This window comes from Megalopta genalis, chromosome 11 (assembly GCF_051020955.1).
Source record: "Megalopta genalis isolate 19385.01 chromosome 11, iyMegGena1_principal, whole genome shotgun sequence".
Lineage (NCBI taxonomy): Eukaryota > Metazoa > Arthropoda > Insecta > Hymenoptera > Halictidae > Megalopta > Megalopta genalis.
Genome location: NC_135023.1, coordinates 6,162,738 through 6,189,982, shown reverse-complemented (window position 1 = coordinate 6,189,982; position 27,245 = coordinate 6,162,738). Strand labels below are relative to the sequence as shown.

General features: G+C 48.0%; 6 protein-coding genes across 20 annotated transcripts in view; 5 read left to right on the top strand and 1 right to left on the bottom strand.

Moving 5' to 3' along the window:
- Positions 1 to 3,904, top strand: part of LOC117226057 (ATP-sensitive inward rectifier potassium channel 12) — a 33,872-nt gene extending 29,968 nt beyond the window's left edge. For 6 of the 7 annotated variants that reach the window (XM_076525184.1, XM_033480020.2, XM_033480023.2 and 3 more), the window contains one exon: positions 3,677 to 3,815. The gene's annotated coding sequence lies outside the window, so the exon portion shown is untranslated. Of the gene's footprint in view, positions 1 to 3,676; positions 3,816 to 3,879 lie in introns of those variants that run through there. The other variant, XR_013034402.1, reaches the window with a different exon arrangement.
- Positions 3,905 to 3,986: 82 nt separating this feature from the next.
- LOC117226056 (uncharacterized) lies at positions 3,987 to 19,525 on the top strand. 5 transcript variants are annotated; one of them, XM_033480012.2, is made up of 3 exons: positions 3,987 to 4,222; positions 14,235 to 15,310; positions 16,882 to 19,525. In XM_033480012.2, exons 1-3 carry the CDS (start codon positions 3,987 to 3,989, stop codon positions 18,015 to 18,017), a joined length of 2,448 nt encoding a protein of 815 aa, XP_033335903.2. In that variant the 3' UTR covers positions 18,018 to 19,525. The 5 variants fall into 5 exon arrangements, with proteins under 5 accessions (XP_033335903.2, XP_033335905.2, XP_033335907.2 ...); XM_033480014.2 differs by lacking the exon at positions 3,987 to 4,222 and adding an exon at positions 9,312 to 11,538; XM_033480016.2 differs by lacking the exon at positions 3,987 to 4,222 and adding an exon at positions 9,313 to 11,538 and having other exon boundaries at positions 14,253 to 15,310.
- Positions 19,526 to 19,606: 81 nt separating this feature from the next.
- LOC117226058 (uncharacterized) lies at positions 19,607 to 22,162 on the top strand. Of its 2 annotated transcripts, none has more exons than XM_033480026.2 (7): positions 19,607 to 20,103; positions 20,425 to 20,644; positions 20,919 to 21,051; positions 21,119 to 21,339; positions 21,410 to 21,556; positions 21,624 to 21,800; positions 21,961 to 22,162. In XM_033480026.2, the coding sequence occupies exons 1-7, from the start codon at positions 20,088 to 20,090 to the stop codon at positions 22,091 to 22,093; spliced, it is 1,047 nt and encodes a 348-aa protein (XP_033335917.1). In that variant the 5' UTR covers positions 19,607 to 20,087; the 3' UTR covers positions 22,094 to 22,162. The 2 variants fall into 2 exon arrangements, with proteins under 2 accessions (XP_033335917.1, XP_033335915.1); XM_033480024.2 differs by having other exon boundaries at positions 20,425 to 20,650.
- Positions 22,090 to 23,246, bottom strand: LOC117226062 (uncharacterized). Of its 3 annotated transcripts, none has more exons than XM_033480032.2 (4): positions 23,157 to 23,246; positions 22,773 to 23,090; positions 22,411 to 22,564; positions 22,090 to 22,319 (listed from the first exon to the last, which is right to left on the bottom strand). In XM_033480032.2, the coding sequence occupies exons 1-4, from the start codon at positions 23,205 to 23,207 to the stop codon at positions 22,249 to 22,251; spliced, it is 594 nt and encodes a 197-aa protein (XP_033335923.2). In that variant the 5' UTR covers positions 23,208 to 23,246; the 3' UTR covers positions 22,090 to 22,248. The 3 variants fall into 3 exon arrangements, with proteins under 3 accessions (XP_033335923.2, XP_033335924.2, XP_033335922.2); XM_033480033.2 differs by having other exon boundaries at positions 22,090 to 22,272; XM_033480031.2 differs by having other exon boundaries at positions 22,090 to 22,564.
- Positions 22,545 to 25,130, top strand: LOC117226061 (uncharacterized). 2 transcript variants are annotated; one of them, XM_076525203.1, is made up of 5 exons: positions 22,545 to 23,005; positions 23,980 to 24,066; positions 24,238 to 24,337; positions 24,635 to 24,723; positions 24,789 to 25,130. In XM_076525203.1, exons 2-5 carry the CDS (start codon positions 24,019 to 24,021, stop codon positions 24,984 to 24,986), a joined length of 435 nt encoding a protein of 144 aa, XP_076381318.1. In that variant the 5' UTR covers positions 22,545 to 23,005; positions 23,980 to 24,018; the 3' UTR covers positions 24,987 to 25,130. The 2 variants fall into 2 exon arrangements, with proteins under 2 accessions (XP_076381318.1, XP_033335921.2); XM_033480030.2 differs by lacking the exon at positions 22,545 to 23,005 and adding an exon at positions 23,426 to 23,509.
- A 42-nt stretch (positions 25,131 to 25,172) lies between these two features.
- Positions 25,173 to 26,814, top strand: LOC143258716 (uncharacterized). The gene is made up of 4 exons (XM_076525202.1): positions 25,173 to 25,302; positions 25,381 to 25,522; positions 25,789 to 26,022; positions 26,326 to 26,814. Exons 1-4 carry the CDS (start codon positions 25,219 to 25,221, stop codon positions 26,613 to 26,615), a joined length of 750 nt encoding a protein of 249 aa, XP_076381317.1. The 5' UTR covers positions 25,173 to 25,218; the 3' UTR covers positions 26,616 to 26,814.
- The last annotated feature ends 431 nt before the right edge of the window (positions 26,815 to 27,245 follow it).

The window sequence follows — 27,245 nt, the reverse complement described above, 5'->3', positions numbered from 1 at the left end:
TACAGGGTGCGGGCAACGGGTGATAAATCCGGATAGGCGCTGATTCTACGTAAAAAGATAAGTCGAAGGTATAGAGTAAATATGTTACACTCGAGGCTTCGTTTTCGAGAAAAAATAGCTTCAAGAAATGATACTACAGTAATGTCTCCCTTACTGACGCTCAGATTGTACACAAAAATGAACAATTTGGGAAGAAAAGCCTTGCGAATTCGAGCCTTGCAGTTCGCTTTTATAGTTACGAATTGTCAACAACTATAAAAAACGAGCTACAAGGCTCGAATAATCGTATCTCCTCTTCCCAAATTGTCCATTTTTGTATACAATCTGAGCGTCAGTTAGGGAGGCATTACTGTATTTAATAGGAATCGAGTGGCACGTCTGGTCGTGACGTACCGATTCTACTTCTCGTCATACTACAAACCAGGCGTAACTTGCATCTTTCAAAAAACAGTCTTCTGATATTTCCTACATTTCCCACATCACTCACATTTAGGGCTCGGTGGTTCTAGTGTTGAATGAAAAAATGCTACCCTTTTTCCCGACTTATTTTCTAACGTAGAATCGGTTGCACCACCAGTTACAGGACACACCGTCCATCTTTCCGAATCCACCCGGTTCGGTACGAGCGAGTATCACGAGCCAATTTCCATCGAAGAAAGCTTTTAGAAAGCTTCGACGAAGAAGCCGCGCTCTAAAGATCTCCGTCGCTAATGAATCCCAAATGAAGTACCATCTTTTGTTGCCCGTTACACAATTTTCGCGTGCCGCCGAGGATCATGCAAGTTTTACGTAACCGATCCATTGGCCATACCTTTCTATGGGTATGCATCTTCGATCCCGAAGACGACCGCGATTTGGCTCGTACGATTCGAGACGTGGAATGGAAATTTCAACGCGAGACCGTAATTGCGGGCAGAACGATTAACGTGCCTCGCAATCAACGGGTACGGATCATCCGCGGCTCGGCACGTGAATTTCAACGTTAAGAGCAACGTCGAGCTAGCCCAACCTAAGACACGATTCTTCGCGCGCGCAGGTTTCTGCATTCTCCCTACCGGAAACGTCCCTCTTCTCCCTGAATCGCGCTGCACAAACGACCACGCATACGATTACACGCGCAATTATGCCCGCCGCGGCGGGACCCGAGATATTTATCAATAAGCTTCTTTCTACTCCGCGCGATCGTCTCCTCGACGAACAATCGAGAGAATGCACGCTCGAGCCTCGAAAAGTTCGCGTTTCTTGCTGCACTCGCTAGATCGTTAGGCTATGAACGCTTTGAAATTCCTCATATTTTATTCAAATGCAGTTCGAAATTCCTCATTTTATCAGTGCAGGAAGCCTTTTCTCCGTTCTGCGATTTATTGGATAATTAATAATAATAGTGGATAATTTATTGGATATTAAGGTCGAAGGAACGACGCGCTTCGAGAAGTCTTCTAAAAATATTTTCGGAGAGAGAACTCGGAGAGAGACTCCGATCCCTTTTCGACCATCGGGGAAATTTGTATGGAATTTTCGAATGTGCGGGGAAGCGCAGCGCGAGATTGCAATTTTGTGAGCAGTCGTGCAGGGTTTCGGTGTCGAAATAAAAATGCAGTCGGGGACACATGGTCCGCATCCGGCGAAATTCCGCGTCGGAATGATCGCGCGGGTTGTTTCGCAGGCTGGCACACGTGCCAGGCGGCAGCGGCGCGTGTTCGAGCGCGTATGTGCCACGGTGTGCCTGCATTATCCCCGCCATAAGAGGTAAACGCCATGGCATCCGTTCGCACAATCTCGTGCAACGGCCGCGAATCCGAAACGAAACAGTTGCGAGTGCGACGCGCTTACGTGCGCTGCTCCTTCAGGGAAACAAGGGGAGAATCGCCCGAGCCCCCGTGACCGACCAGTCTGATCAGTGAGGATCCACTTCTACTTAAATCTTTGCCGTCCTCCTCGATCTTGCACCCTCTGCTTTTCACTCGAATCGCCTGACTATACTTCTCAATCGCCTCTCCTTTTCTCGGATTCCCGCTTCCCTCGGATCGTTTTTCTTCCACTTAAACATTTTTCCAATTTTATCACTGGATACAATTAACTGGATCATCAATTTTGAAAGCAATATCTTGCTTTTGTTATTCTAGATTTTCGTGCGCCCAGATTTTGCCACAGAAGTGTTTGATAAATTCGAACAAGTTTTCGGCGATGTCGACATGCTTGCGAATAATATTGTTGCATCTCGCTTCGAATGTTAGTAGAGATTATTTCACGCAACTATTAAGTCACACTCGTCTCCGACTTTCCGTAATTTACGGTTTCCGCGAAACGTTCGGGTCCTTCCATTCAGAAACGTTGAGGGAATAGTGGCGTATCGTTGCTCCACGATTCGAATAACGGGCCGAACTTTCACTCGTACCCGCGAGCAACGGTCCCGCATTTTGATCTATGGATCTTTCGCTAGAAAATGAAGGCGAGACGTTGTCGATCTCCCGGAGAACGGTTCAGACAGCCCGGATAGGCGGCGGTGGCACGATAACGGAATATTTATGAGGATGGCGTGGTGGATCGAAAAGCAGAGAGCGTAATTTATGTTACCGTGGTAGACAAGATCTGTTATCTGTTATCTGTTATAAATATCTGTTTGCACAATGATTATCCGTTTCTGTCTCGTCGACAGTTTCGCAACGGTAATTAAAACATCATCGAGTTCGATGTATGTACGACGGACGATCGATAGATAGAACGAGACATTTTCAAAACAGGTCAAAACCATCTTCCGATAAAAATTACCACGGTCGCGAGAAACGTCGCGCGATGATTCGTTCGATGATTCAGCGATTACGACTCGTTGTAATCTGTAAATCTACAAAATAATTATACGACCGCTCATCGAAGTTCTAATTCATCGTCATTTTTCCCAGTACGCTGTGTGTTCGTCTCGGCTTTTTTTTCTACTCGCGGGACAGTCGTTAAGCATTCTTTACCTCTGGTTTCTTTCGAAGAGAAACAGAGATACTTCGAGGCAAATATTCTCGAGCGAAGGCTTATCTTTCGTAACAATGTCGGAACGGTCGAAAAACAGCGGCGATCTTGTAATTATTACGATCCCGGGCGATAACGGAACGCGTGACTCATCCATCGGTTAAGAATTTCTTGTGGAAATGAAATCACGTCGAAACGTCCACGAAATCGGCGAACTTTCACGGTTCGAGGACAACCGATAACGCGTTGCTTTTCGAAGAACCATTCAACAATGTTATCGGCGTCCGTTAACCCGCGGTCTCTTGTCTCAATTTCGCACACTGTGATTCAAACGTGTACGATAATTCCGAAAATTCTGTTGATCGTTCATCGAGAGACAAAATAGAAAAATCTGAAAAAAACGTGGATACGTCGCTCTTCGAGTCGAGGCAAAAATCCGATGCTTATCTCAAAACAATATCATTACCTAGACTTCATTTTGCATGAAGATCTGCAGACTAATCGTCACGATCGAGTAAATTGTTCGTAGCGGGCTCGCCGGTTAAATTTCTCGTAAAATTTGTAAACAGGAAAGTCTGAAGTAACACGATATCGATCTACGTAAATCCCCTCTCCTCTTCGTGATCGTCGAACATCTTCATGGCGATCCAAAGTCCAAAAGGAAGAGCGTCCGATACGAATTCGACTAACGTTGTGACATTGTTTCTCGTAGGGTACGCGGAATGCCGGGATTCCAGGAACGGAAGGGCGGTGCGAATGCCGGTGGAAAGTGAGAGGAGACGGAGACGAAGAAACGATGGCAGGAGACGGAACGTTGCTCTCGGTGGCCAGCAGACGTGAGTCATCGTCGCCCGGCGACGTCCATCAGGTGAGGATCAAGGGGTATCGTTCTTGAGGACGTGTTGGTTCCCACAGAAGACCGCTAACAGGGCCGAAGAGAACAGACGAAGACGAAGAAGAAGAGACGACGAATCCTCGAGTTCCCGATGGAGATTGATTTATGTGGAAAGTGAAAGATCGGCATGGAGGAGCCACAGAAGCTGTTCCGCCTTCCGGGCACCATCGAGGAGGAGGAGGAGAAGGACACCGAGGTTCAAGGCCAGCTGACGGTACCCGAGAACCCTGTCGCTGCCGATTCGCCCTTGTTAGGCCAACGAAACCTCGGCACCCTGTCCAGCCTGCCCAGGAACGTCACCCTCGTCAGGGTTAGCACCCAGAGCAGCAGCATCGGTGGCGTTGGTCGGCAGGATTCCACCAGGTGAGTCTAAATCCACTGTTTTCCCTTCATTCATTGGACTCGTTGCACTCTCGCGATCCTAGATTGTTCTTCGGATGAATTTAGATCATCTTCTTCTCCTTCTTCTTCATTCGCTTCTTCGTCGACGTCGAACTTAGGCTCTTAGACTCTTAGAGAGAGATTGACTTTTAAGCTACTCTTCTACCTCCGATCCAGCCTTCTTCAAGTACGTTTCGACTTGGTAACGCGTTAACTGTCCCCGCAGCGCTTATCAGTGATAGAAAAATCGTTCGTTGAACCGTCTATTCATTTACCGAATCGCGAAACTAAGGAGGTGCGTCGAAGACGGCCGGAAACGTCCACTTAGCATGCGAAGAATGAACGCATTACCGACAAACCAGATATAATCGCTCGACAATTACCAAACAAAACAGTCGCGAACAGTTTAAGCATCACGTGGCTACTTCCCAAGGCAGTGTATCTCGCGCATGAATCGTCCTCGGCTGAAAGCGGTTCACGTTTTGTTTGAGGGATTTGTTGCCGAGTTCCTTTGGCGCCAGATGCTGTTTGCCGCTCGAAATAGACGGCGAAAATGCTAGAAAAAACACCGATCCGCTGACAACGCCGACGCTAATCGGAAAAGCCTACGATTGTTCACCGTTCTTCTCAAAAATCGGGACGTTAATTCGTCCGGACGACGCGATTCTTCTACAGGAGGCATTAACTTCCACTAACGAACTGTAAAACGAGCAGAATTCTCTGCACTCGTCGTTTCGATGACTGACAAATAGCCTTGCTCGTCTACTCGATTTTGTGAAGAACCGCGTGAAGTTCTTGGTCTATCTGGAAAAACAGGTTCTAGGAAATTGTTCGAAGATCCAAGGGCTCGGGAAAATACGGTAGACGTTGCGGTAACGATCCGACAGGTAGCGAGACCGGAATAAAAATAAATCGACGAAGAAAGACCACCGTGATCTTCGAGTTACGAAGGCTCGTAATCGTTCGGCAGCCAACGAGTATACTTTCTCTCCCGCAACGATTCCACGGGCACAGGGACACGGCTCGAGGCGTAGCCGTTCCGTTCATAATTATTATCATTCGTCGACGATATTTACCGGCGGCGGCGTTTAATACGCGAGACAGGTGCAATTTATCGAGCAAAGTTCTATTAATGTCCCGGCGAGACCCGGTGCCGTACGTTTTCACGAGGTCCCCGAGGCCGCGTGTCCGACTAACGAGCCTCTGTCCACCGACTACCAAGCTCGCAGAACACCGTCTGTGTTTACCCTTTACCTGTAATTCACGTTCGGCAAACCCCACGTCGTCATTTATCAAGCGGCGGGACCGCGTTTCGCATGCGGCCCGCGTCCAGGCGGTTGCAAAATTTGCAAATGAGCGGCCCGTCCTTCGCCGGGGCTCGCCGATCTGCCACGTTTTCGCCTTAATTCGCCGAGAATATTGATGCCCGAGGATTTCTTTCCCATCTGCGGGCTCCCGGCGTCCATCGATCCTCCGCACACCTTTGCTTTTAATTATTTATTGCGGCGACATGCCATTTTTGCTGTCAACTCGCTCGTGACGGAAATTTAGAATGCATTTGTCGAATTTACGAGCAGAGGTGTCGTCTCGTCGCTGGGAAAGAATTCTCGATGCATCCGTGAGATCCGCGATGTCTTCGACATGTAATCGCTTCGATCTTATCAATTATCACTTCGTTTCGCTGCAAATATTTGATGCTTCTCTGATTTATTTGTGTCACCGATCTCGCGATCGACTGAACCGACGACTGCGCGAAGAAGGCCAGAAGATTCGTGAGCCGTGTAAAACGAACGTGTTCGTCGTTTCCCGAGGGAAACGCGAACAAAGAGCGTCGGAGTAATTCAGGTTGCGCCGAAAGGCCGTCTCTAACAGATTAATCCGTGGATCGCGGTCAGAATTAATCGCGGAAACTCGGAATGAAACCTCGCCGTGTATCAGATTTCGCGTTTCCTGCTGGAAAGACGATACCTCGCGGAACTCCGCGATTTTCTCGCCGATTCTTCCGCTTTATCTCCCAATGACGTCGACGCCAGGAAGTTCGAGTTTGAACTTGAATTCGATTTAGAGGATTCCGAAAGGATATGCGCGATTCTACGCGAGCGTTACAGGATCGCATGTACTCCGCAGATAATACCGATGAAACACACTCGCGCGTATCGTCTGGACCGATGTAAATTATATACATATGTTAGACCGTCGAGGATTATGTGGCGAACCAATTATCAACCGCGCGTCTAATCCGTCACACTTATCTGTACAGATTAAACGTGCAACAGATACGCTTAACAAGCCTGTCGTGACAAATTGCCATGCGCTGAACCGCTTATGGAAATAGAAGTTCGGTATCCTGTGACCTAACGCTTGTCTGTGCCGCACTCATTGTCGTTTATTGTTAGAAATTGAATGGCAATTCACAAAAGAGTGATTAAAATTCACGACGCGAGCCGAAGAACTTCGAATATGTTGAACAAGCAGAGAATTATCGAGAAGCGGGATTTTCGCGTCGAGGAAGACCGCCATCCTCTTCGATTCGGTTAAAACGAGTAATCGAGAAGAAAAACAACATTCTGAGCTGCAAGAAAAATTCGGGAATTTCCAAGTCGCTTCATCGGATTGAACGATCATCGAAACGATTAAAATTCCGAAGGGACTGATCGTTCGAAGCAGCCTGAAATATTTTGCCGTCGAAGAAAACTGCATCCTCCCCAATTAAACGAAAGATCGATCCAAGGAAACAAAATTCCGGATAATTACAGAAAGTTTTGCGAGTCTCGAGCTCCAAGAAAAATACGAGAATCGTCTTCTCGTTTTCCCGATTAAATACTCGTCGAATGAATTACAATCTAAGGAAATCCGGCAGCCCGAAGCTCGAGGATCGCGGAATTTCGCAATCGCTCGGCTCCCTTAATCGAATATTAATCGAAGAAAAGACAAACAGCGATCCCTGAGTAATTTCGAAAAGCACACAGTACTCGAGGCGGGGGGGAATAAAGTTTTCGTTTCCTCGGAAACTCCCGAGTGGCGCGTCGTCGTCGAAACGAAAAATCTTCGTGCGTCTCAGCCTCGCGGCTCGTCCGGTCTCGTTAGTTTAATTAAAAGCTCGTTATCGAAGCGGGCGACGACGCGCTCGGACAGCCCGCGGCGAGACTCGGCTCGGCCCGGCCCGGCAGTGAGCTTTTGCACCCGATGATTGCATTAACGCTCGGCTCTTAATCGTGTCGTTCGCTGAAAACTGTGCGTCGATCATGTCCGACCGCGAGAAATCGGCCGGCTCTTCCGGCAGAGAAGCGAGATCCGTGGGTTCGCGATCGAGATCCGATTCTGGCCGGCGACGCGAGAAACGGAACAACTGGTTGGTTTTGTTCGACGAGGTAGAATACGATTTATTACAACAACCCGATCTCGCATAGAATTCACCGCGGCTCTAGAGAAACGAACTGCAACATTGTGTACGAGGAAAGTAGAGGCGTTGTCCCGGTTCGTGGGTAATTCCCGGTTAATCTGGCACATGCGAGACTCGCGTCGAACTTCGCCTCTTTTGCAGCGTTCGATAACGTAGAAACTATTGTCTTTGTAATGAAATCTATTGTTACGTTCGTGGGATAGTCAGATCGCAGATTCTTCTGAGGGAAATGACGAAGAGTAATCAAGAGTGTTACCTCGGTAATTAATTTTGCTCGATAAGCTTCTGTTGGCTGACGGTTGACAGCTTCCGCGTTGATGAACGAAGCAGTCGGTAATGAAATAAATGTTTCCAGAGGGAATAATTGATGAGTTATTGTTAGGAAATAGCAGTCGATGGTAATTACGGTAAATAATGGAGGCAGAGAGAGAGAGAGAGAGAGAGACAGAGAGACAGAGATCGGTAATCAAGATATTTCGCGGGCAGTCGTAGAAGAGCACGGCAGGCCAAGTTTTCGAGCAGCGAGCTCGGTAGAATTAGTACCGTTCTCAATTGACGCCTACAAACGACGCACACGATACCTCGTCCACTATGGAATAGCGCCATTATAGTGCGCGCGGAATAAATTACCGGCGGCTAATGCGATTCACCGTTCCACCGGTGTTGATCGAGCCCTTCCGGCTCGAATTTCTTTCCAAGGAAGCTCCAATTCGTTGACAATGGATCGAATTAGCCGGCGGAGGGTGAATCACGCGTGAAAATGTCGTTCACAAAGGTACCGTTGGCCCATTAAACGCGAAAGGCCCGCGATCGTGGGACCGTTACACCGTGCAACTTTATACCTTAGCGCGAACACGATCGATTAGCCGCAAACATTTTTCTGAACGATCCATCTTCGAAATTCTCGCGTCGATCTGTTTTTCGCTTCGATCCGGCTGATTTCATCTCGTGCATTAGTCGATCGAGATTCCCGTCGTTTCTTCGCATCGGCGACTCTTATCTGACAAATTCTCCGTTTGCACAAGCGCGAGAGAGATCGAGCCGAACGTCAGCATCGGCGATACGTAATTGTTCCTTTTGCACGGACGCTCTTCGATCGACCGGCTTCGTGACGGTTTTCGCGGCCGATGAGCGAATTCACGTAACTCGATTCCGATAAGAAGATGTCTCGCTCTTGATAAGACATGCCTCCGACTTTCAGTCAGTCGAACCAAGTCGATGGTGCATCATCGTGTTCAACGCGTAGTCAACATCTCGTTTAACTATTTTCAAATTATTGTATACTCAACTATTCGGCGATAGAAACTGCTGCGTTCGAATCGCACGTGCGCTCTAAATACAGTGCGAAAATCAAGGGTCTTTAAAAGCTAACGGAGGAGAGAAGAGAATCGAACGAACAGCGTTTAATTAATAGCGCACGTTACGACGCTCGGGGAGCCGCGCGTTATCGCGATCGCGAAACTTTTGCTCGAAAACGGGAACGGATAGCAGATACCAACAGATATCGGTCTCCTGTGCGCGAGAGAATTTGCGAGACCGCAGTCGGTTCTTGTTGCACGATTAAAATCGGAAACAATGGACCGAGCAACCGGGTAACGATTTTCCCTCGTTAATTTTCAGCGCGGCGAGCACGACTTTCAGGAATTCGCTCGTTAAAGAGTTAAGCAGCCGAAGCAGATAGGACACACCGGCGAATGCCATTTTCCTGAGTAATTCGTCTAAGTACCGAGCAAAGAGAGACACGCAACCCGGCAGGTTGCTGTCATCGGATCGTTGCAGATCGGTGCAATAAAGATTAGACGCGTGTGCGAAGACCGGCGCGCGAAGCCTTATTCTTGGCCGATAGAGGACAAGTCGTCTCTGTCGGGACAAGAGTGGTGGCTGACCAGTCGAAGACAGTCGATTCAAAGTGGAGATCGAGCCTCGAAGCGAATCATCCCGTCGTGATCCCGCAGACAACAATTAATCGCGCGAGGATAAGTAAATGAGAAGCTCGAGGCGCGACGCGAAACGCCGCGAGTTCCTCCGCCGCGAGTGTCGTTTAACAAATTAGAGGTGAGGAGATCAAGATACGCCGAGTGCTTCGGGCCATTAGGAGCTGCTGATTCGTGGGGATAAGAGCTTGATGGTTTAACATTCAATCATTCGTTTACCGGAAAATCGTTGAACAATAAGGATATTCTTCGGCGAAATTCTCGGATATTCAGAAGTTCGATCTTATGACGTACAATGGCGATAATGATATGGAAAGAATTAAGAAACTCCTATCTGTTCGGCGTCGATCATTTATGCATAGTTAGAGAAATATAGCATCGTCTAAAATCATCGTCTAGAAATTTCAAAGAAGTTGCTTTTAATTGAAACTTCGCCGGAGTGAAATCACCGATCCAGAGTGGGGAAGAGATCCTGAGGTATCCTGGCCAGGACTCGCATACCCCCGCGAGTGTACCGCATGACGCAACCAGCCCATTTTCCCGCAAATGGAAAGAGCAAACGTTATTGTTAGTAACTGATAAGTGGAGACCGCTGGCCAGGTATTGGCTCGTGCGTATAAGACGAGCAGCCTCGTTCGTCGGACATCAGTAGATCCACCACTAGCAAACTAGTCAGCGATCCACCGTCGCGACCAGCTCTGTCTTCGAAACCGATCATCGAAGCCAACGATCATCTTCGAGAAAAATGAAGGAAGTTGCTCGATAACCGAGGATCATCGATAAAGCCAGGCTGCGGCAGTGAAACATCGACAAAGTGAATCGACTTGAAAACGCTTTGCAACAATATCGGGAATTTCTCGAAGAAACATTCGGATCGAAGCGATTCTCGTCGAAGTGAACTCTGTAAAATCCGATCGAGAAGATACGGCTAAATTAATTGGGAAACGGCGGGACGGTAAATCGTTTTGGAGAACGATTGTTCGAATTGTGCCAGCTGTGTACTCAAGACGCCGGTGACGAAGATCGCCGATCGACGGATCCTTGAGTAGCATCATCGAGGAGAGAGACAATCGATAAAAATGATGTATACCGTTCTTTTCGACTCGGCCACGATTAGCGCGATAAGCGTGCGGAAGATCGGCCGCGATAAGTGAAAGGTCGGTGAAGTGTGATAATTAATGACGGGAGGGAAGCAATGACGTTCTCGTTCCACGGCTACTGAACCTGGCGGACGACCCGCTTCCGCCGCGGCTATAATATACCGCGATCAGGAACCTCGCCGGGAATTTTTATCTCCGAGAAATCGAGCGGCGCGCGGATCGAAATACTGTTTGAACAGAGTTTAAACGGGGATCTCACGTGCGAATTTCTCCGATAAGCCTGCTATCTGAACGATTCGCCCGATTGCAGAAAAATTGATGGAACGGTGATCGATAAAGGGGATCTAGGCGGTGGAGCCAGAGAACGTTGGCACGATCCAGATGTAAAATCAACAGTGTCTGCGAAGGGAAAATAAATTGAAGAGTGCAAAGAGTACGATCGAATAAAAGGAGTGGACGAGGCACAATCGGAGAGGACAGAGTGCGAGACGAGGAGAAATAAATTCAGGAAATTAAAGGCTAGATGAAATCGAAGCGCGCGTACCATTAAACTCTTCGTTGAACCGGCACAAGGGTGCGATCGAAGGAGGGCTGGGAAAGTAAAGGGAAATTAATTAAGGAAATTAAAAAGCGAGTCGAGAAGCTCGCGGAGAATAAAATCGAGCTCTCAATCGATTTCCGATCGGAGAAACGTTTGGAGGAAGCTAAAATGAACGCGGAGGTTCCGAAGAGTCCGCTGCTGAGCGTGACAACGTCCTCCTCGAGTCCCGAGGACAAGCAAAATCTGTTGACTCCGGTGACACCGTCGACTCCCATAATCCTGCAACTGCCGAAGAGTCCCACCTCGTCCTTTCGCAGCAGGTAAAGTCACGTTCCGTCACGCTCGAATCGTCTATCGATGGGAATTCTCGCTGCGCAATAGATTCCGCGCGAATCGCACGGAATCTCGAGATTAATCATTATTCATTAATGCTCACGATTAATGCGCGGAGCTGTCAGCTCGCGCGCGACAATCTTTCGGATCTGGTTATGTCGGATCGTTTATGGCTGGCTACTGATTAATTCACGAATCAGCTGGTGGAAACTGATCATCCTTGTAGAACGTTTAATGAAGCGACCGTGGCTCGGAGTCACTTTGCCGGCAATTAGCCTTATCATGGGATTATGATAACGGCCCGAGACCTGCCGATATCTCGAAGAATCGTGCGGAGGTCGAGCGGAATTCTCTGATAGATTGTGAATTAGAAGATTCTCTGGATCATAATGCACGTTAAGCACAACAACACAGCCAATTCTAATTTATTATTTCCTTTGCGAAACGATTATTTTCCAACGCGATAGGCTTCAGCGAACTCGACGATAAAAGCACAAAGATAACGTATTTCGAAATTATACGCGCGACGGAAATCCTTTCGACGCATTGTTTCCGGAAAATGTTCTGTGCGACGGGCACGACGATAAGCACACGAATAATTAGAAATCGTTCGCACGAGTGAGACAATTCGATCGCAACGTTTTCGCAAGTACGAGAATTCCGGTTACGAATCGAAAAAGGAAGGAGACGTGTTGGCGATCGACGACAGCCGACCGAAACGTCGGAGTTCACTGCGTGTCGTCGGTCGATTTGCGCACGGCAATAAATAAATTGGTAAATAGCGGTCGGTTATCATTCGAAGTCACAATGGCGACTTCCTTTTGGCCGTCCGAAAGGGAGGAGTACGAACGGGATCATCGAACCGGTCGCATTGATTTTATCCCAGTGACGGTAGCGCAGCTTCTCTCGCACAAACAACGAAACGGGGCCCGTGTGTTCGTCGACACTCGCGGCAACGGTCGCCGGCTAATTACTTTATCGAGGTCCGATTAAGAAGTCGTCACTAAGCGACGCGTGTGTCCGGCGTTTCTTCGGCGAGCAAACAACGCTGACAGTAGCCATGAATGGCAACAGTGGCGATAAAACGGCTGATCGAGCCCTCTCGACGTGCCCGGGAATCATTTGTCGACTGGTTCCGAGCGAGAACTATGGCCGGGCCGGACCGATCGTGTGAATAGCCCGCGAATTCCTCGGCGCAGCGATATATTTGCCGGTCGAAGTCTTGCCGAGGTCCACGATAAACCGCGTGATTGGGAGAAGTTGGGTCGGGTCGAGATCGAGCCGCCGTTGTTCCCGTGTTAATCGCGGTGCGGTTCGACCAGCTAAATTGCCGTGATTTCGGGACGCTCAGGCTTGTCGTGGAAAGGCTCAAGAACGATGACGTACAATGCGCAGAGATCCATCGTGAGTATTTCCCTTGAAACCCCGGAGAAACCCGTGTTCCGCGCGGTCCACGCGATCGATCGATCACCTTGCAAATACTCCCGGCAACTGCACCTCGACGTTTCGTCTATCGGTAGTCGCTTAACCGTCTCGAGAAACCATATTAATCGACGATTATTCAATGAACCGTTCAATTATTCGTTCACGGACCGACAAATTATTCCGAGCCGTTTAGTCTAATAACTTCTTTGGGGGATTATTACTTAAAAGGTAGTTAAACTGTTAAGCGATCAAACTTTCTGCACACGTGCCTCTAGATCTTCGCGCGGCTGCACGTAAGAAAAGTTTTGATCGCTGTCTAGATTATTTTCTTTATAAGGAAGCTTGTTCGCCCATCGACGGTTTCCTAGGTGTCGCGTGAAATTTTAAATGAACATAGATATAGACGCGTCGGAGCGTTGATAAATGGTTTTCCGAAGCGGGCGTGTCGCTGAAATAATTTTTTCGCAGCGAAAAAGATACAGGTATCGATCCAGCAATCCAGAACACAATGTGATCCACGGAATTTGTTATTCTAATCGGCTATGATCTCTCGGGGAGAATAGATTATCGAGTTGCATATGTTGCGTCGAGCCTAAGAGACCTTGGTGACAACGTTTACACCATGTTCGTTGCGTCCCCAACACCCAGTCTTCGGGAGACGAGCATAATGCATTCCGTCGAATTGTGCAAGCAACGTTACATAGCTCGGCTGGAAGATGCGACTGGAATCGACGCGGTGACGGATCCTTCGTTTTCCATCTCGTGTCAGCCGCATGCAAATCGAGTTCCGCTCTCGACGTCCGAGATTAGCGTAGAAAACGTAATTGGCGTCGGTTGGTGCGCATGTTAACTAAGATTACGGCGTGCCTAATCGGGCTCTTGGACTCTGAACAGTCTTCGGGGTCTGTACACCCTCGTTTTCGTTCTTCAAACTACGTACAATTTATCCGTTTCGTTATTAGTCATTTATTTTGTCTTTTTTTTATTTTTCTTTTATTTTGAACCCTTATCTATTTAATGAAAGAGTCATTAGGGTATCTGCGCTTTGTGTTCATGCTTCCAGCTACGTAAGATTCATTCGACCAGGTTCTAAATATTCTATCAAATAAGAAATGCATCGTGGAATCCGCGAAATACTCCGAAGATTCCCATCCACGCAGTTTCACCGATAACTCGACTCTCCCCCCTAACAACCATTGTTTCTAAATATTCTACGAACGATCGTGTCTCTGAAGTGCTGATATTGATGACTGAGCAGGGGCCTGGGATCTTGCAGGAGCCGTTACAGGGCAGGACCAACCCGCAAGCTGCGTCGCCGGGCCGTGCTGAAGAACGGGGACTGCAACGTGCTGCAGTCTCGCATCTCTCGGCGGTCCCTGCGCTTCCTCCAGGACATCTTCACGACCCTGGTGGACACGCAATGGCGATGGACGTTGCTGTGCTTCAGCCTGAGCTTCATCCTCTCGTGGCTGGGGTTCGCGGTGATCTGGTGGCTGATCGCGTTCACCCACGGTGACTTCGACGAGCGGCATTTGCCGCCGTTCCAGCTCGAGAACAACTGGACGCCGTGCATCTACAACATCTTCTCGTTCACCAGCTGCATCCTGTTCAGCATCGAGACCCAGCACACGATCGGTTACGGGAGCCGTTCGACGTCCGAGGAGTGTCCCGAGGCGATCTTCGTGATGTGCGTGCAGAGCATCGCCGGCGTGATGATCCAGGCGTTCATGGTCGGCATAGTGTTCGCGAAGATGAGCAGGCCGAAGCAGAGGACGCAGACGCTGCTGTTCTCGAGGAACGCGGTGATCTGCCAGAGGGACGGCGAGCTGTGCTTCATGTTCCGCGTCGGGGACATGCGGAAGAGCCACATCATCGGGGCGGCGGTGAGGGCGCAGGTGATCAGGACCAGGACCACGAAGGAGGGCGAGGTGCTCTCGCAGAACCAGCAGGAGCTCGCCGTTGGCACCGACGGCCAGAACGGCAACCTATTCTTCATCTGGCCCACCACAATCGTCCACAAGATCAACTCGGAGTCCCCCTTCTACACCATGTCTGCCGAAGACATGCTGACGGACAGGTTCGAGGTCGTCGCTATCCTCGAAGGTACCATCGAGTCCACCGGGCAGACTACCCAGGCTAGGTCCAGCTACCTGCCGCAGGAGATACTCTGGGGACACCGGTTCGAGCCCATGGTCACCTACTCCAAGGACAGGCAGGGTTACGAGGTCGACTACTCGTTGTTCAACAGCACCACGCAGGTCGACACGCCGCTATGCTGCGGCAGAGAGCTCGCAGAGTTCTACAAGGTGCAGGAGGAGCTCCGTCATGGGAACGGTGAGTATAGCGATCCTGACCGATCGTGGTAAATCTAGACTAGCTGGATCTTTTAGAATCTGGATGTTCCGAGCGTTTTAGATCGCGTCCAGGAGCAACGAAAGTCGAAGGACCGAGTGTCTCTTTTCTGCTCGGAATAGGCGTGGCTTCGTTGCTCCTCGACGATGGCTATCTGGGGCTGATCTATAGCTGATATACAGCTGTTCGTCGAAGAGCACTCGCGACCAGGGTCCGAGTTAGCCGGCCATTATCCAATCCGATCGTAGATTGGCTAAAATCGAATCGTCCCTGATTTGTCGAACGACGACAGTCGATACCGCGATCCCCCGTCGACCAATTCACGTTCTCAAGATCACCACGTGCTCCAGCGAGCCAGCTCGAGCGTGATTAACCCTGGACTAAAATTGGTCGATAGCTCTCGCTGCACGTTACAGGATTTCGAGCAACGTCGCAGTTCCGCTAGACTGGCATGTCCGGCACAATTAAAACTGCCCATCGGCATGGCATCGAGAACGAGCGATGCGACTCGTTGCAAAACAACCACTAACGATACAGCAAGGCCAGCCAACCGCGCTAATTGGGATGCACATGCGAATCAAACTAATCGATAGCATCCACCAGACCCTCCTCCCTCTCTCCTTCCCTCTCTCTCTCTCTCTCTCTCTCTCTCTCTCTCTCTCTCTCTCTCTCTCTCTCTCTCTGTTTCTTCTGCACGCCTCTCTGGTTTCGCTCTCATCTCTGCTCGCCACTTCGCTTCTAACTTTTTCACCTCGCTTTTGCTCCTCGGGCTTGTTCCGCAGCTTCCCGGTGCCCTGTTTCTTGTCTGACTGTTGGTGCTGGATCTATACCCGTAGATGGAGGCCTGCGGAAAGTCCCTAGCGAGCCGAAATCCGTGCCGATCGTGCTGACCGCCGTCAACCAGAACGACGCCACGGAGTTCATGCTCCCGCAGGGACACGCCTCCCAGGGCTCCTCGAAGCTGCACATCGACATCCCATCGATCGACGACTGCCCGGGAGTCTGACCCGTTCGAGCACCCTGCGAGGAAGCGAATCGGAGCCGATAGACTCCGCCAGAGAGGACCGCAGAATCCCGACGATCGAATGGCAAACGTTCGTGGGGAAGCCAAAGATCCTGACCCTGAGATAAGATTAGACATGCGACGGAACGGGGAGTCCAATGTCCGTCGTCGAGCTTGTGTCTCTGTCTCTCGTGTTGTCCTGAGTCCGTCACCGCGGCCTTGCTGAAGATCGAGGCGATCGGTGAACCCGGTGTCCAATCGAGGCCATTTGTATAATCATTCGGGGTGTACGTTGCTGTTGGTTGGTTCTTCCGTGGCCTGGGCCCCGAAACTAGCATGCGTTTCCCAGGTCGATTAACATTCGGGGACTAATTCTTGTAAACTGTCCAAGGGGTTGGGTTCAAACTTCGGAGAAAGACGCCGAACGATCGAACAATTGAAACATTCGAGAATTCGAAAGCTTGCCCACGATGATGTCTTAATTAATCGGGACCAAAGCGTATTCAACTGTCGTATCCCCTAGATCGCTAAGTAGTAGACTGCTTTCCAGGTGTGATAGTTGACGAGGACTTCCTAGGGGAGTCTTGCGCGGACGGCCCGTGTCACTGCGGTCATCATCGTCCTCCGATGATCCTGCCGAACCATCATCACCCGCTGTCGCACGTGGACAGCATGAGGAGCGAGGCCAGCGTCGAAGATACCCCCTATCGAAACGCTCACAGGGACTCTAGCCAGCAAGGACCACCGCGAGACCACTACAAGATCCTAGACGTGGACCCTGACGGGATCCAAGTGATGGGCGAGATAGACCTCCAACATCTACCCGAGGCGGTCAACAGAGAGATCCTGAAGAACAGTCGGGAGATCATTTACGAGGAGCCAGAGACCTCCGAAGAGAGCAGTCCTCTGTTGAGGCAAGGTAGCAGACGGACTACGATGAAGCTGCAGTTGGGAGACGAAGAGAAGAGGTGCTCCAAAAGGAGTCTCTACCATAGAAACATCCTGAGAGGCTTGGAGGAAGATAGAAGGTCGCTGGACGGATCCAGGAGGAGCTTGAACGGGTCCAGAAGGTATCTGTTGGTACCTTTGGACAGGCCCTTGGAGCCCAGGGAAAGTTTGACGGTCGCCAGACGACACACCGGTAGCAAAGAACGCCTGAACGCGATCAGGAGGAACATTTCGACGAAGGAGAACGAACTGAGAGGAAGACCTAGCTTGAACGACGACAGACTGACCATCGAGATGGAGAAGTTCCCGAAGCAAGCTCCGCGTCTTCAGGAGATCAGCGAGGGTAATAGAACCTCCCTATCGGATCCTAATCTATCGCCAACGGAGTACTCGTCACCCAAGCTTCCAAGCCAATCCCCTTCGCCGATTCCAGTGACCGCGATCTCGCCGACGTCCGATCTCTCGCCAGAGTCGGGGTTCTACGAAGGCACTCATTGCCAGTGGAACTCGAGTCCCGAGTACATCAGAAAAGATCTTCGGCTGCCCCACGAAGCTACGATCACCAGGAACAGGAGAAGCTACGAGAACGCGCAGCTGCAGGACGTGAACGAGGCGCTGTCCAGGCCCAACAGCGACCATAGTTCTCTCGACAGCGACGAATCCCCGAAGAACAGTGCTCCCCAGAACAGGGAGAAGAGCGTCGTCGCGAAACAACCGGTCTCCTACACGAGCGTTTGAACTCCTGAACTATAGAGGACTCCGGGGAGAACGGTTCGTTGTTCACGAACGATTGCCAACCGCGTGTGCCTTTCTCCGAACAAGTGCCAGTGCAATCGTGTTGTACATACAGTCGGACCAGCGCTCACTTCCGAAACAAGCTATCCGTAATTGGTCGTTGCTCAACCCTCGGCTGTTCGCGTTCCAGCTGATTAGGACCGGTCGCTGGTTTCGGGAAGGTAGAATTGTACGGTCGAGAGATCCTGTTTGAATTGCTGATTCAGTTGTTGCTGATCGAGTAACGCTCGCGACTAGCAGACCGTATCTTTGTAAACGAATTTGAAGTAACAGCAACGAGACGACGAGTAAATACAAATGAATGCGCAGTGATTGCGGCGTGTACAAATAAGAAAAAATTAATTTCTCGAATTGCTAGAAACCAATGCTGAGCTCGACGTTTAACAAACGATATAACAGACTTGCCCCGTTGGACAGACCAAATTTCGCTTTGACACCGATGATACCAGTGACGCAGGAATTCAATCAAACTGTACCGTATTTTGCGATAATTTCGCGTCACCGAATCGTTCGAAGCCGGAAAGGAATGGAACGAAATTAGCCGAGGGTCGAAGGACCGCAGCACAAGCTAGCAGAATGTATTTAGTTCTCTCGCGTAATTAATTCGCACGATAGTTTCCTCGAGCCGTTTCGAGTTCGCGTTACTATCATTTCTACTCTAAATCGATTTGAAAACCGCGGGTCGGTTCGCGCGAAGCTTCCAAGCGTAATTCAGCGTCGATTCGCACGCGATCCTCTTCCCTTTTAGCGCGTTAGATTCCCGAAAGCTTCGTTTAGGGGCGTTCCTGGACTAGCATCGAACGCGACACGACGCTTTTCCGACACGTTAGCCCTACGATATTCCGCGGAGGAACGATTTATGATCGATCGTGTTGATCTTTTCTATCGAACGGACGATCGGCTGGACGCGGGAACTCGAAATCGGCGTTGCTCCGCCTTGGTATAGCGATTCGGAGCCGATTCGGCGCGGCAAGAACAGAAACTATATTTTTGTAATCTAGTGCCTGAGGAATTGAGCACGATGATCCGAGTCATTCGCGTGCCTTTTCGTGCTTCCCGCGCAGATCGATCACGAAATAGTGATGGCGCATCCTTTTTCGATATCAATCGAATTCGCCGTTGTCGTGAAAGCAAGCGCGTTCATAGGACAAGTGTTCGGATTTTGGGATGTCAATCTCCGAAATTTCGTCGTTCGAACGAACCGCTATCGTTCATATTTATTGCTTCCAGGTTATCGTAAGCGAAGAGCTCGACAGGAATCAGCGATCATTTCGAATCCGCGGATCGATCGCCGAGCAATCAGTCTGAGATCGTTTAGATGGAGCACGCTGGAGAACCTCGGTCACAGCGATGACTCCATTGTTTCGGAGTCATGGACACCTGCCATCGTGACTTCTAGCGTAAATTGTGAAAATGTTATTTGTAATAAAGACATTTCGAATTTATCCTCACCTCCGATTTATCTGTCTCGCTTTCAGAAGTCGGTGCTAAGTGGAACCAACGATTAATCGGAATCGCAGTGTTTGCTTTCGCCTCGATCACGTGCGCAATGCTATTTTTAAATCCCGTATTTTTCCTCGTACTTTTATTGTTCCGAAGTACGAGATTAGCATAGCGAACGAGACTGCATGAATTTCGAGTGCGTAGAATTACCGACGTTTCGATCGGTCGTTCGTTAATTAATTACGCGTCCCGCGGAGAAATTCGGCTCGCAATCCAGCGAAATTCGCGACGCTCCGATCGAAACAATCGCGAGCAGCACGATAACCTTACCGGTCGCGAGAATTCCTGCTTCATGCGTACGATCGCATGTTTTTTTCCGTGATTGAGCGCGTATCCGATGCTCCACTTTGTACACTATGCCGGCCGCGCACCTCCGTTAGCATGGCGGCCCGTCGTGACTCAATTTAAATACGGCCAATTATTGCGAAATGCTGACTTGGCGAACGGTACTAACTGCATAAACGGGCCGGAGACGCGGACGATATTAGCAGTGAGAAAGTATCGAACATTATGCCGAGCACGAAGGGTAAGTCGCTGTGGAAATCACGAACACAAACTACGCTACGGTTTAAAAATATTCGATCACGTGAACAATGATCCTCGCGAAGAGCGAGCTAGTCGAAGGTAAAATGGAACACGCCAGCAAAAAATTATGTGCGTGCACGTAAATGCATCAAATCCGCAGTTTCGAGTCTACCGCAGCGCGGGCGGTCGAATATTTTTAGATACGAAACGCAGTTTGTGATACATATATATATTCTTCGGAAAAGTTTCGTGTGTCCTTTGAACGGATGAACACGCCGCGACGGTCCTCGCGAGCACTCGCAATCATTGGAAATCCTCGTAGATCCTTTCGGCGAGGACGTCTCGCTTCTCTACGACGCGAGGTATCAAGGGATTCCCGAAGACGTCGGCACGCCGATAATAAAAGGCGTGGTGAACCAGCTGAGGAAATGGCCGGCGGATCTATTCCGCGCGTTTTTGGCAGTTTGCCTAATTATCGCCAGCATGGTCTTGCTGACGTTTGTCATGGTAGCCGTTTCTCTGCCCAGCGTCGTCGGAAACAGGTGTCGGTATGATTCGAATTATTGCACGACAATTGCAGTTCGATCGTTTGCACTTATCGCTCGCAGTTAATCTAATTATCTTGATAACGAAGATAACGATTCGCCTTTTAACGCGTTCACAAAATCATTTACGCTTTCCATTCGATACCGTGCGGTCGATTGCACAGCTCTCTATGAGATGAAACGAGAAATTCGATCTGGGAGAATCAAATTGCATCCCAATTAGGAACGACGCGTCTCAGAACAATTAGCAGCGACGCGATCGCAATTTCAGAATCGAAACCAGCCGAATCTTGGACGTCAAGGAGTCGTCGAACGTGTACTTCCTGAAACTGGGTCACCGGAATTGGTCCACCAGGGAATTTTGTTACGTCGAGACAGCAGCCCGCAAGCATCCCGACTTGAGCGTAATTATTCAAACCACTAAACCCCGTCCGCTTCGCGTCGCAACACTAATCCAAACCGAACCTACAGCTGCATCTAATAAATCTCCTGAGAGAAGAACCTCTTGGGAACCAACCGGACGATCCGATCGAAACTCGAGCAAGCACAAATGCGAACGAATCTCTCGCGACTGATTCGCGTCCAGCCGAAAGATCCTCGCCAACTCCGGAGGATCGCATCAAGGAACGATTGAGAATCGCGAACCCCAATATAAAGACCGTCGATCTCTCTGTCGGCAGATTCTTCAAAGGGTGAGACATTACTCTGTACAGAGCGGATGCAGTGAAACGCGTTCCACCGAATCTAATCGTATCGATTCAGCTCGAAGTTGTCGAGGGTCGCGAAAAGTCTGGACGACGATGTTCTCGAACTGGCTGCGAAGGCGCAGCTGCTCTGGAGCGTTCCTGGAATCGCGGTGAAGCCGAGCATGTTCTGCGCTCTGGACACCGTGAAACGGTTCCTGTGCAAGTGAGTGTCGGCGACAGAAGCGATATCGTTTTTTGGGGAAACGCGTGAAACCTGTTGCGATTTTCAGCGGCGAGAAGGATCGTTGCGTGCCCGATCAGCTGGCGACGATCGAGCCTGATAACGACATTCAGGCGACCGCGGTGCCTTGTCAGGCGTTCATGGGATTTCTTGTGCAGGAAATATCGAAGACGAAGTTCGACGGCAAGTTCACGATTAACGAGGCCCTCAGGAAATACTGTCCCAGGTGAGACGTATCAGAGAATTCACAAACCGATAGAGAAACAAGCGAATGATCTTTTGCAACAAAATTCGAACGAATTTTCCTCGACAATTTTAATAAATCTTCAAGCTTCGAACCGACGGTGACCCAGATCGAAAGATTGATTATGATCTTTCAATTTTAGGTTATATTATTGCCCAGAGGTAAGGAATTTCGATACAGGTGCAAAGTGTTCAACAGATTCTTTGGACTGTCCCACTGTCTACTCTAGTGTCCTGACCAAGGACGATCCCGATTCGCACAGTCTCATCACTTGACGATTCACTTCTTTATTCAAGCATGTGTACATTGTAGTATATAAAGGATGGAGAAACATTCTTACGAAACGATTGTCTGTTTTGTATTTTCCTTGAATTTTGTCCGAGATTTAATGGTTATTTGAAGGTTCGTTGTTCGTAGAGTCTGAGCACGCCTAACCATATCCAGATATCTGCGACTGGTGAAAATATATCGAGGAAGTATTAATCGGTGGAAAGATCATTTCTAAAAATATGTATCTGCTTCAAAAAATTGTCCTGTTTGCAATTAGTTCCTTTTTTTTTTAGGATTAATAAGTCAAGGAATCGAAACGTACGCATCAATATTATAGATGCTGTCGCGTAAGCCACGGCTGTTGGCAGCGATAAATTTGTGAAAAACAACCAAATCGCCACTACTACGCCACTGATATCGTACACCATGTCAGCCAGATAGAGGACTATCGATGGTAGGCTCCAGTGTGGCTTCTTCTGTAGCGATTAACAATTCATTATTGATCAACTTCGATACTTTCCCTATCGAATCCACTGTTCTTACTGTTCTACCATCTCTTTATAACAGATTAATTTGATTACGATTTCGTTCAACGAGCAATGCGCTGATTGTTAATTAAAAGGGCACAGGAGATCGTGGTACTTAAATCTACGGTAATACCTAAGTAACCATAGTGCTTCTCACCGAGACAAGGGAATAGGCGAGCATACCGATCGCCAGGAAGCAAACCGACGAGTACGGTGCGGAATAACCCAAGCTCAAATTGACCACAGCCTTGTGCTTGTATCCCTGAACGATTTGGCCATTTTGCAGGATGCTAAACTCGCTTCGGCCATGGAAAATGCTGTGGTAACTCAACAGCAGGACACACGTGGACAACAATAAAGCTTGACAAACTCGCAGCACTTCTTTCTCGTGTACGTTATTGTTAACGAACGTTTTGTCTTTCAGCTCTGCGTAAGACTTACCAATTTTCCGATTATGGGGATCGCGACTTTTTCTCTGAGGAAAATGATTGCAGCGTAGCAAGAAATTCTACCGGACTGTCGTTAATAAATTTCGACTTACTGTCGCCTGGTTCCCGAACACGTTTGCGATCTGATCGAAATGATAGTTCATCGTGTGTATTTTTACTCCTTTTTTGTATTTTTATGAACATCGAAAATGGCCGAAATTGTTGCCTGAAGTGAAACGCGGTCGAGTATGTGTTTGTCGTTATTCAGATTGTTCGCGAGGATCTGTGAATTTGGAAAATTGTACTGTATAACCTGCCAAGGCAAATTTCGGTAATAAAGACCCCGTAAAAAATGGTCAAATTTTCGGTGAATTTGAAACACAGAAAAATATAGAAAATGGCGCGTCGTCGGAAACGTTCCCTGCTTTCCTCTGTGACATCGATCATAGGGAGCAATAGAAATTCGGTAAATATCGATGATTCGACGTGTATGTGTGTGTACACACGATCGCACGTCTTTTTAACGTCACGGTATTGTGTTCCTCGTCGTGGGAAAGAGATCTCGAACGATAGAAGACGAAGAGATCGATCAAACAATTTTGAAAACCCCGTTACCGAAATAAAGAGTTAGCTTTTTGGCTCCTTCGCGCGGCAACGCGTGCACGTTAGTGGAAATAAAATTAAGAAAATACTTCCGTCTATTTAATTAACCTCAACCACTATGAGAATCCGAAATAGACGAAAACTTACCGAGCCGGGTGGACCTCTAGTCAGTCGCTTCTCCGAAGTTTAATTGTTATTAATTTCGAATGAATAGCATGACTAGAATTTGCAGTTGTTACCACGATGAAATTCGACGAAGTCAATCATGCTTTGATTAGAAGATTGTGGATATTGACGAGAAAATAGATGATAATGATTGCGACCTCTTTTTAGCGGATCGGATACCTGGCGTGCAACCTGTGCGACCATTACATGATGGGACACTCGATCTTCGTGATCCTGCTGGGCCTCATTGGGACCGTTAGTCGATCGTAATACCCATTAATTGTTTCTGCATAAATGAACGCTGACCGAGTTCGTATATGTGTATCGCTAGCTTCGTATGAAAGTAGAAGGAATATTTACGCTGATTTCGTTCGCCGAGTATCGATTTCTGCAACTTGAAATGCTAACAATGATATGAATTGCTAGGTCATTACGGCATTCGATATTGTTCGAATAATGAATAGCAACTCCGTGACGAGGTCTGACAATGAGAAGCAAATATCCCATTGCAGAGCCAAGGAATCTGGTACGTTGAACAATTCATTTAAAAAGACCGCAGTTTTCCACAGTTGGATCTTCGAGAATCCTTCGAATTCCTTGCAGAACACTTTTCTCTTTAAAATTTCACAAACTTCTTGAAGAGACCCCAAATTCCTTTAAGAATCCCTGAAAATTGAGAAATCGAATTCCCTAAAAACTTCAATGATCACTTGGGACCTCTCGAACTCACTTAACAAAGTGATAACTCCCATTCAGAAAAATCCCTACGTATTGCACCGTATTGTATAACATCGCGTTCACTAACGATTGGCAACTTTTTTAGTTCCCTTAGAAGTGGAAAGGGACCTAAAGCTGATGACTTCGATACTGGGGATAGAACACTACACGTTGATCGTGTTAGGCGCGATAACCGTAAGTGGCTTCGACAGGATTTCTCTGCAAACTGAACGGTATCGAGCGCTGTTGCATTGTTCTAGGAATACCCAATGCTGCATACACCCTGGTTGCTAATGCAACTGTGCGTAATCATCGTCGAAGTGATCGTGTTCTGTGTTCGAGTATTTTTGGACGGGCTCCACGTGAAACGCGACGAACTGTTGCTGTCCTTTCTAACCGTGCACAATTGGTTGCAAGTGTTTTGTCTGTTCCATAAACAGGCTCGGCTATCTCGTTAGCCGTTCACTTTCTCGAGCCAGTCAAGTTAATGTCGCCTGCCATTCCTCGCCGTTTAAATTATTGTAAAACGTTCACCGTGTAGACACACGTTCGTGTATTCAATAAAGGACAGACTGCGATTGCGACACCGACGTGAAATTGCAGATTGCGTGTTTCTTTGTTAACTTATTACGGCCGAGCGACGTACAACACGTGGATAAGTTAACCAAACAAGAAACAGATCCGGAAAAAATGGCACTTAAATTGAAAGAGACTCCAAACTGCTCCAAAGATAATGAACGAAAAGTAACCGAAGTTAAAAAGTCCATTTGCAAGGTACAAACGTACTGCCCGGATTCTCGCATAATGCTCCCGATTTAATGTTCGCGATCAATATACCTAACGTTATCGCAGGTAGGAGCGCTATACCTGGCTATAATCCGCTTCACGACACATTGTCTCAGCTCGATCGTGTTCGAAGCCGGAGGCCGAACCCCCTTGGGGAACGCAACAACCAAATCCGCCGCCTTTAATGCTCTTTTCCGGCGAAGTTTCAGTAACGATACTTGAATAATAAATCACCTACGAGACTTCGAACGTTACCTTCCTCGAGTGTCTTTATCCCGGCAAACTTCAATCTACTCGAATCCTATTTTCCCCTATCCAAGAAACTTTCTAATCGAACTGTGCTAAACTTCTCTTTCTCGGAACTGATATCTCGATGCTGTTAAAAATTATTTGATAGTCTAGATAGAACTCGAGTGCCCTCTTTCGCTTATCTAGCGGAAAAATGTCCTCAGCAAAGTATCACGTTGTTTGCAGATTTGAAGATCGTGATACTAGTGACGAATATAGCCGCAGGACTGATAACCACGCTTATGATGTCCCTCGGCGATAAGTATGGTATCCCTTATCTCTATGTGCCATGGCTGCTGAACACCATGAAGGGAATGGCATTGTGCGAGGGACCAGCTATTTTGAACCTGGTCATCGCGCTTTTGCCTAACGTTACGTTGCCAGCTGGCGCGTTCTTGGCCATGACAATTATTTTATTCGGTACAAAGAACACGGTACTTATTAGCCTCGGGAAGACTCTCCTTCTGATCTTTATAGAACAATTTATAAAGCCTGTGTTCTTATGTCGATTTTCTTAGAACAATTTAGAAAGTGATTTCTATCTCAATCTACTTATTAGAAAGTGGTTGTTCCATAAAAGAATGATATAATTCCTATTTGCAATGCCTTCCTTGGTTTTTAATTTGGTAAAAATGTTATCTCTAAGGACAGTCTCAGTTTTCCTAGGGTTAATTCTGCAATCAAGAGAAGCCAGTCAGTGTTAAATAAAATTTCTTCCTCCAGTGGAGGAGCTGTGTATCTGGAACAATGCGTTCACTAGCTTCCAATGTTGCTGGAAAGAGTACCATAACCGGAAGCAACACGCCACGACGCAAATTAAGGAGAAATTGTTCGCAACTCGCAAGAAGGAACTACTTAGCGAGGATAACGGCGAACAAGGGATGAATATTACCTCGGAAAAGTTGAAATTCCCACAAATACTCGAGAAATCTAATAGTCGAATCTCGGTTAAGAGCACTCTGGACGGCAACAGTAGCCTCGTTAAAAACGAATTGCCGGATATCACCGGATAATTACACTTTAAGCGCTCGACTTTTTAAATATAATATCCGGAAATCGAACGAACAAATTTCATATTTGCTTTATTACTTCATATCATTTTGCTTCGCAGTGCAACGACTATTTTGATATCTTATTTCTGTGACTCTTTGTATGAAATTTCGAAAAAATATAAAGCATTGAATAAAAAGAGATGGATTGTGGAAACACTCACCGTTGATGATCGACGTTATTTTCGTCTTCTGTGATAGCAGGATTCAGCGTGAACACAGTCTCTTCTTTTTTTTTGGTTCGTAGAGGTTGCCGTGTCCCAAGCTTGAAACAAGTAATCGACTATGCTATACATTTTACTATTTTCTTAGAGTAAAAAATGTATTGGGTCTCAACCTATTATATTACTTACTAGATCTTGTTTCCAGGATCCTTTTCATACCGATGGATCCACGAAACACTCACTTTTGGCATAGTTTTTTTCCTAAAAACCACGGAGCAAAAATTTCAATGCGCGGGAACAGTTTAGTGCAAACCAAAATGGCCGCCGATTTTAGATAGATCGAAAATTCGGAATAGAACCGGTAGCCATTTTGAGGTCTGTCTACCGGCACCGATCTGATACGATAATGTCATATTTTATGTTACGCTAA

What these genes read in the sequence shown, in the direction of transcription:
- LOC117226056 (XM_033480012.2), top strand. Translation starts at nt 3,987, where the DNA reads ATGGAGGAGCCACAGAAGCTGTTCCGCCTTCCGGGCACCATCGAGGAG. An exon ending in GGTCGGCAGGATTCCACCAG is followed by an intron (nt 4,223 to 14,234) that starts GTGAGTCTAAAT and finishes ATGACTGAGCAG; the next exon opens with GGGCCTGGGATCTTGCAGGA. An exon ending in GGAGCTCCGTCATGGGAACG is followed by an intron (nt 15,311 to 16,881) that starts GTGAGTATAGCG and finishes ACTGCTTTCCAG; the next exon opens with GTGTGATAGTTGACGAGGAC.
- LOC117226058 (XM_033480024.2), top strand. An exon ending in GTCGTCGGAAACAGGTGTCG is followed by an intron (nt 20,651 to 20,918) that starts GTATGATTCGAA and finishes TCGCAATTTCAG; the next exon opens with AATCGAAACCAGCCGAATCT. An exon ending in GTGAAACGGTTCCTGTGCAA is followed by an intron (nt 21,557 to 21,623) that starts GTGAGTGTCGGC and finishes TGCGATTTTCAG; the next exon opens with CGGCGAGAAGGATCGTTGCG.
- LOC117226062 (XM_033480031.2), bottom strand. Translation starts at nt 23,207, where the DNA reads ATGAACTATCATTTCGATCAGATCGCAAACGTGTTCGGGAACCAGGCG. An exon ending in TGTTCGGGAACCAGGCGACA is followed by an intron (nt 23,091 to 23,156) that starts GTAAGTCGAAAT and finishes CATTTTCCTCAG; the next exon opens with AGAAAAAGTCGCGATCCCCA. An exon ending in TCGCCTATTCCCTTGTCTCG is followed by an intron (nt 22,565 to 22,772) that starts GTGAGAAGCACT and finishes TAATCGCTACAG; the next exon opens with AAGAAGCCACACTGGAGCCT.
- LOC117226061 (XM_033480030.2), top strand. Translation starts at nt 23,441, where the DNA reads ATGGCGCGTCGTCGGAAACGTTCCCTGCTTTCCTCTGTGACATCGATC. An exon ending in TAGGGAGCAATAGAAATTCG is followed by an intron (nt 23,510 to 23,979) that starts GTAAATATCGAT and finishes ACCTCTTTTTAG; the next exon opens with CGGATCGGATACCTGGCGTG. An exon ending in TTGCAGAGCCAAGGAATCTG is followed by an intron (nt 24,338 to 24,634) that starts GTACGTTGAACA and finishes CAACTTTTTTAG; the next exon opens with TTCCCTTAGAAGTGGAAAGG.
- LOC143258716 (XM_076525202.1), top strand. Translation starts at nt 25,219, where the DNA reads ATGGCACTTAAATTGAAAGAGACTCCAAACTGCTCCAAAGATAATGAA. An exon ending in TTAAAAAGTCCATTTGCAAG is followed by an intron (nt 25,303 to 25,380) that starts GTACAAACGTAC and finishes ACGTTATCGCAG; the next exon opens with GTAGGAGCGCTATACCTGGC. An exon ending in TCTTTTCCGGCGAAGTTTCA is followed by an intron (nt 25,523 to 25,788) that starts GTAACGATACTT and finishes CGTTGTTTGCAG; the next exon opens with ATTTGAAGATCGTGATACTA.